This window comes from Salvelinus sp. IW2-2015, unplaced genomic scaffold, assembly GCF_002910315.2.
Source record: "Salvelinus sp. IW2-2015 unplaced genomic scaffold, ASM291031v2 Un_scaffold1511, whole genome shotgun sequence".
Classification (NCBI taxonomy): Eukaryota; Metazoa; Chordata; class Actinopteri; order Salmoniformes; family Salmonidae; genus Salvelinus; species Salvelinus sp. IW2-2015.
In genome coordinates, this window is record NW_019942955.1 from 136,578 (window position 1) to 144,384 (window position 7,807).

Consider the following 7,807-nt stretch of genomic DNA (forward strand, 5'->3'; position numbering starts at 1 on the left):
ACGCGCCTGTATCGTGGTGGCATAGAGAACGGCCTGTATCGTGGTGCCCATAGAGACTCAGGCCCTGTATCGTGGTGGCCATAGAGAGGCCCTGTATCGGTGCGCTAGAGCGCCTGTATCGTGGTGGCCATAGAGACGGCCCTGTATCGTGGTGGCCATAGAGACGGCCCATGTATCTGTGGCTAGGACCCGAGCATAGAGACGCCCTGTATCGTGGTGGCCATAGAGACGGCCCTGTATCGTCATATAGATGCAGTCTAAAAGAGGATCCCATTTATGCCGTCTCTCTCCACAACAATGCTAATGCCATATAATGTTCTCCTCCACCAGGTGAGGTGTCTGACTCAGAGAGCAACAGCTCTGCCTCCAGCTCAGACTCCTCGTCGGAGGACGATGTGTTCAGGACGGCTACGGAGGAGGACCTGATGGGAGACGAGGAGACAGGGCTCGGCTGGAGCAGATGACTGAGAAGAGAGAGGAGCAGGAGCTCTTCAACAGGATAGAGAAGAGGGAGGTGCTCAAGAGGAGGTGAGAATAGGACAAGCAGAGGAGTTGTTACCGTCTGTCTGGGGTCATAAGAGTACAGAGCAGGGGTGTGTTCAGCAGGAGAGTTGTTACCGTCTGTCTGGGGCCATAAGAGTACAGGGCCAGGGTGGTTCAGCAGAGAGAGTTGTTACCGTCTGTCTGGACCATAAGAGTACAGAGCCAGGGTGTTTTTTACCGTCTGTCGAGGCCATAAGAGTACAGGGCCAGGGTGTGTTCAGCAGGAGAATTGTTACCGTCTGTCTGGAGCCATAAGAGTACAGGGCCAGGGGTTGTTCAGCAGGAGAGTTGTTACCGTCTGTCTGGAGCCATACGAGTGCAGAGCCAGGGGTGTGTTCACAGGAGAGTTTTACCGTCTGTCTGGAGCCATAAGAGTACAGAGCCAGGGGTGTTTTTACCGTCTGTCTGGAGCCATAAGAGTTACAGGGCCAGGTGTGTTCAGCAGCCAGGAGAGTTGTTACCGTCTGTCTGGAGCCATAAGAGTACAGGGCCAGGGGTGTGTTCAGCAGGAGAGTTGTCACCGTCTGTCTGGAGCCATAAGAGTACAGAGGCTTGTTGGCTTGTGAACCTTATTCTAGTAATTTTGTTCATATAAAGAATTTTTAAGAAAAGTGAATGAATAGCACACCCAAGATATAGAGTTTTACATCCCTGTGGCTGTTATACTTGATCAGTAGACCAGTTGACTTTGTTCAGCTGTTTTAGGTGATTTGAAATGAATATCCTGGGATTATTACTACGTAACTCGTCATCGAACACCATTCGCCTGACACTGTGACTCTTTCTGTCAGATTTGAAATTAAAAAGAAGCTGAAAACAGCGAAGAAGAAGGAGAAAGAGGAGAAGAAAAAGAAACACGAAGAAGAACACAGGAAGCGTGAGAGATCATCCAGCAGCCATCATGAGGACAGAAGTCATCAGGACCAGCAAGTGGTGAGTACATCTTCTAATCCCAGAACCTTGTTTAGAAACAACAACATCACTTCCCTTGTGTTCCGTTAGTCCTTACCGGTACATTGTGACTGCGTTCTCCTTGTAGGTTATGTCTCACAACAAGGAGAGGAGAACTAAACGGGATGAGAAACTAGATAAAAAGTCTCAGGCCATGGAGGAACTGAAAGCAGAGAGAGAGAAGAAGAAAACCAGGACAGGTCTGTTGACTGTGCAGTGTTTGTCCTCACATTTCCATTGTCATCAAGCGGTACATGTAGTCAATAGATGGCATTTATGGACTGGGTCAACGGGTGGTAGTGAAACCGGGGGGGGGGGTGTTATCTGTATTTCTCCAATAAGAAATGTTGGTTTTCGTTTTCCTTTTGTAAAACATTTTGGTGTGTCTTCCTGTGTATTGAACTTTGATCTCTGTTGGGAGAACAGAAGACATGTTTGTGAAATGTACTTTAAATAAAGTTTGATTTGTCTGCTAAATGACGACATTTTTTAAAATTTGGACAGCAAAGAAACAGGCGAAACGGGAGCCCCTGAAAACCAGCGAGGTTTACTCGGACGAAGAGGAGGAGGAAGAGGAGGAGGAYGACGACAAATCATCTGTAAAGAGCGATCGCAGTTCACACTCTTCATCTTATTCCGAAGACGAGGAGTGAGTATCTTTTTATCTATCCGCTGCAGATAATGATAGACAGATAATGGTTTAGTTGATAGTACTACTGAGTGTGTCAGCTGTTGATAGACAGATAATGGTTTAGTTGATAGTACTACTGAGTGTGTCAGCTGTAGATAGACAGATAATGGTTTAGTTGATAGTTACTAGCTGAGTGTGTGTCTCTGTAAGATTAGACAAGATAATGGTTTAGTTGATAGTACTACGTTGTGTCAACTGTACGTAGGACAGATAATGGTTTCGTTGATTAGTACTACTGAGTGTGTCAGCTGTAGATAGACAGATAATGGTTTAAATGATAGTACTACTGAGTGTGTGTCTGCTGTAGATAGACAGATAATGGTTTAGTTGATAGTTCTTACTGTGTGTGTCACTGTAGATAGACAGATAATGGTTTAGTTGATGTTTCTACTGAGTGTGTGTCTGCTGTGATAGACAGATAATGGTTTTAAATGATAGTTCTACTGTGTGTCGTCAACTGTATAGATAGACAGATAATTGGTATTCTAAATAAGTACACTGAGTGTGTGTCTGCCTGTATGATAGACAGATATGTATTGTGATTTATTGTATTCTACTGTGTGTGTGGTCAGCTGTTGATAGACAGGATAATGGTTTAGTTGATAGACAGATAATGGTTTAGTTGATAGTTCTACTGTGTGTGTGTGCTGCTGTAGATAGACAGATAATAGGTTTAGTTGATAGTCTAACTGTTGTTAGTGGGTCTGATGTTGCTTAGAGCAGATAAGCTTAGTTGATAGACAGATAAATGGTTTAATTGATAGTACTACTGAGTGTTGTGTCTGCTGTAGATAGACAGATAATGGTTTAGTTGATAGACAGATATGTTTGTTGATTAGACTAGATAATGGTTTAATTGATAGTTCTACTGAGTGTGTGTCTGCTGTAGATAGACAGATAATGGTTTAGTTGAAGACATATGGTAGTGAAGATATGGTTTAGTTGATTAGACAGTAATGTTTAATTGTCAGTAGATTCTAAAGCGCTGAGTGAATGATGGTCTTCCTTGGCCTTGTTACTCAGGCCAGTAGATAGGCACAGATAATGGTTAGTAGCAAATTATGTAATTAGTACTTATGTGGTATGTGGAAACAACGACCCTTGGTGTCAAGGTGTTAGTATAGTACCATAGAATTAATGGAACTTTAGTTTGAAGACAGTATAATTGATTAATTGATAGTTTCTAACTAGTGTGCTATGTGAAATTGTGTCAAACTGTAGATAGGACAGATAATGGTTTAGTGATAGATACATGAAATACATGGTATTAATTTGACTGTGGAGATTTTCTGGCTCAGGGTGGCGAATGTGATCCAACTGCTAGAATAGTGTCCTGTATGCTTACAGTATTCCACGGCCAAGTCTTTGCCACTTCATAGGCTCTATGAATATGTGTGACTAGTGTGTTCCATTCAGGTCTGTGTAAGTTTTTTTTTCTCGTTAAGAATTTAATGAATCACTTTGATCTACCTTCTCCTCCGCCAATGTGTCTATGGGAGGAAACCTGAATCCAACTGGTTTTCAGCAGTTTTTTCCTGTCTTCTCTTGTTTGTTCGTTCCAGGTGGAAATGAATGGTAAGACCCGCCGAGTTCGCGCCCGTGTCACATACCGGACTTAACGACCCGTTGCGTTCGTCATTGTCTCTCGATCACAAACTGGCCATCGCGTGGTGGTTGATTGTCACATTCAATGTGGAACCGATCTCATACGACTAGTAAGACCTTTCAGCGGTCTGCTTCTCCCGTAAATCGGAATAAGATCTTCATGGCTTCGCTAAAATGTGTTTCTAGTTGCGGAACCCTTTAAAGTAGAACAAACCTTGTTTTACAAGGAGTTTAAGGGCTGGTGATAGGAGAAAACTGAGGATGGATATCAACCAGGTAACGAACAGAGGCTCTCTCAGGTTAGGATAGGAAATCTATAGTTATTGGCGCAACCAAGTATGAGCCTAACCTCCAGTTTATACAGTTGCCAGATCGTATGGGTAAAAACGGAGACAAGGCTGCTTGCTGTACGGCCTGTATACAGAAATATCATCGGGAAAACTAAGAGCAGATAAGCAATCCTTGTCACAGAAACACTGAATCCTGTTTGTAAACAGACAGGCCTGAACCTTCGTACGGATAGGAATCGGGGGCACAGTGATAAGTAAGCGCAAACCAAGTTTCACAAGTTTAACTTTTTGCCTGAATACAAAGTGTGGTTATACCTGTAGTCTTAGGGCTGCTTGCGTGTAAACGAGATCCATAGGCATCGGAACAGTAAGTAGCTCAACAAAACCAGCACTTTACAGGGAACGGGACAGAGCTGCCTTCGTTACGATAGGCATCTGGGTTACAAGCTTGAGTAGCAACCAGTTTAGATAACGACAGGCTGCTGGTCGTACGAATAGGGCATCGGGAAAGCAGTGTAGCAAACCGTTACAGGCAGTACCACTATTCCATATTTTTCAGAGATTACTGTGGACCTGCAGGTACACGACAGGCTGTTTCGTACGGATCAGGCATCTTGCTATACATGGTGGAACATGGGAGTAGTATTGATGTATACGTAGTTTAATACAGTCATTAGGGACTGGGTAACGACAGGGCATGACTTCGTATCTTTTCAGAGTAGGACCATTTAAAGGGAAAAAACTAAGGGAAAGTAGCAAGACCGTTTACAGTTTATGGAGCTAAGCACAGGTAAACGGTCCCGACATTGGAGCTGCTTCGTACGGATAGGCGAAAATCCGGAGAGATATCAGTGCTCATGGTTCTAAATCCAGCTTTAACGCCCAAAACACCGGAAGTGGTGAATTCACGGCTATAACGACAGGGCTGTTCGTCGGATAGCCTCGGGCAGTATAGTAATCCAGTTACAGAGGGTAACGACAGCGCAGTTGGCATTCGCCATTAACATAAAACATATAGTTTGCCCCAACCACCCCCCCCCCCTCCTCCCTCACCACCTTTGGACACGGATAGGAATTTCCGGGCCTTTACCAAGAAAGGACGACTGGTTAACAGTTGTTCAGTAGCACATAGCCAGATGTACAGTTGGAGTGGGACTGAGTTAAATTTTTTAGCGACAGGCATGCCTTCGTTACTGATAAGGCATCGGGCATATCACTGTTACAAACAGTATGGGCATATAACTGCAAGATTATAACAAGATCGGTAACGACAGGGGCTTGCTTCGTTACGGGATTCAGGAAAATCGCACGGGAACCAGTTAGGTATAGCAAAACCAGTTTAATAGGTGAACGAGCAGGTGCTCTGCTGCGTTCTACGCAACCAATAGTGCATCACCAACAACCAATGGACAGAGCATTGAAGGGGATTATTTCAAAAGTAGTACGCAAGCCAGATTAATAATACAGACAGCCAAATGTTGCACATCCCAGGATGTGCAAAGGCTTTTAGGACTCACCCAGAAAGGGACTCACAGCTGGTAATTGCTGTCAATTGGGTAAGCGGATAACAGGTAGCCTTCGTACGTGGATATTAGTGCATTCAAACATCAGGGGAACAGTAGTTAGCCAACAGAGTTTACAGGTTTGGAAAACCTGATCTAGTCCAAGAGTATATTTGGGTAACGATCAGGCGTGTGTCTTCGTACGAGATTAGGCATCTGGTGAATACTCATGTAATGTAGCTATATTCCTAGTTTTGACGCAAATGTTCGATTTTTCTGGTAAATTGGTGCTTTCTTGTTGAACCATGATTGTGAAGGCTCATATTCGTGGGGCTAACTAGATGTAGCGAAAACCAGGATTTCGTTGTACAGGAGTACGGACAAGGATGCTTCGTAATTAAGAACCGAGATTATAAGGTCCAATTTGGGAACTCTATTAGATTCACCGCCAAAACCAGTCTTACGTATTGTAACACAAAATAGTCGGGGTGACGACGAGGCTGGGTGGTCGGTGAAACGGAATACCCAAATCAGGTGGTGAATAACTTATCGTTTGAAGTAGCAACAATGACCAGTTATGTGTCCCACAGTTTATTCCTAGTGGAGATTAGACTGCTCAGGCCAGGTACGACAGGCGCTTCAGTACGGATAGGCATCGGAGATACACAGTGGAAGTAGCAAACCCATGTATTATAAGCCTTGTATCAACAGTATCGGAGGCTGCTTCGTTCGGTATAGGCATCGGGGGAACGCTGAGTATCAGACAGATTTACAAAGTGAGACTCACATCGCTCTCGAACAGAGGGCTTAGCTTCGTCCGGATACAGGTCTAAATCCTAGTATAAAAACCAGTTACAGTAAGACTATAGACATAACACAAGTTTACAGATGTAAACGACAGGCTAAACTATCGATTACGTGTATTAAGCATCGATGACCCCTGGGCTTGAACTAGGATTGGAACAGGTAGTAAAGCAAAACCAGTTTACAGGGTAACGACAGGCTGCTTCGTACGGATAGGCATCGGGAACAGTAGTAGCAAACCAGTTTACAGGGTAACGACATGCACTTATTGGGGCAGTTTCCTGGACCCAGATTTTAAGATAGTTCAATGGTGAATCTCCATTGAAAGTGACTAGGGCTTACTCTGTGTCTGGGGGGGAACCAGCCTGAGTCCGTATTCCTATTTAACTTTGGAGATTGTTCCTTGGCAATGTTGCTGTAGACCTTTTTCTATATGTTTTGTGTCATTTGAATTTTCAGTTAGCTATGTTCAATAATGAGTATTTCTTGTAATTCCCTGTGATAAGGTGGCTGAAATAGTTGACGTGGTAGAGACGGCTAAGGTGTACCAGTTGGGAACGACCCGGACGAACAAGGGACTACAGTTGATTACGGTACGCGCCATCTCCTTCATATAAAACACTACTCTGCTCTACCTGCTACTACCCTATATAAAAACTACTCTCTCTTACCTCTACTACCCTTCATATAAAACTACTCTTCTCTTACCTGCTCACACCCTTCAATAAAACACTCTGCTTACCTGCTACTACCCTTCATAAAAACTACTCTGCTCTTAACCTCGACTACCCTTCATATATAAAACACTCTCGCCTCTTACTGCTACCACCCTTCAAAAAACTTACTCTGCTCTTACCTCTATACCACCCTTCAATATAAAAACTACTCTCTCTTACCGCTACCACCCTTCAGTATAAAACTACTCTGCCTTACCTGCTACCACCCTTCATATAAAACTACTCTGCTCTTACCTGCTACTACCCTTCATATAAAACTACTCTGCCTTACCTGCTATACCCTTCATAAATAAAACTACTCTGCTCTTACCTGCTACTACCCTTCATATAAAACTACTCTGCTCTTACCTGCTTACTACCCTGCATATAAAACTACTCTGCTCTTACCTGCTCCACCCTTCATATAAAACTACTCTGCTCTTACCTGCTACACCCTTCATATAAAACTACTCTCTTTACCTGCTACCACCCTTCATATATAAAACTACTCTGCTCTTACCTGCACTACCCTCATATAAAACTACTCTCGCTTACCTGCTACTACCCTTCAATATAAAAAACTACATCTGCTCTACCTGCCTACTAACCCTTCATAATAAAACTACTCTGCTCTTACCTTCCTACTACCCTTGGCTGTCTTCCTCTGCCCGTTCCTCACGCTCCTCGGCGCCCGTTTCTCTCCTC

At 43.8% G+C, this 7,807-nt stretch overlaps 1 protein-coding gene across 1 annotated transcript in view; it reads left to right on the forward strand.

Annotated features, from left to right (window-relative positions):
- LOC112071083 (RNA polymerase-associated protein RTF1 homolog) overlaps positions 1-7,807 on the forward strand; it is a 26,756-nt gene that overhangs the window by 4,174 nt on the left and 14,775 nt on the right. Inside the window, exons 5-10 of the mRNA XM_070439240.1 lie at positions 1,335-1,476; positions 1,583-1,694; positions 1,999-2,145; positions 3,748-3,760; positions 6,538-6,637; positions 6,893-6,979. Of these exons, the coding sequence (XP_070295341.1) occupies positions 1,335-1,476; positions 1,583-1,694; positions 1,999-2,145; positions 3,748-3,760; positions 6,538-6,637; positions 6,893-6,979 (601 nt within the window). The remainder of the gene's footprint in view (positions 1-1,334; positions 1,477-1,582; positions 1,695-1,998; positions 2,146-3,747; positions 3,761-6,537; positions 6,638-6,892; positions 6,980-7,807) is intronic.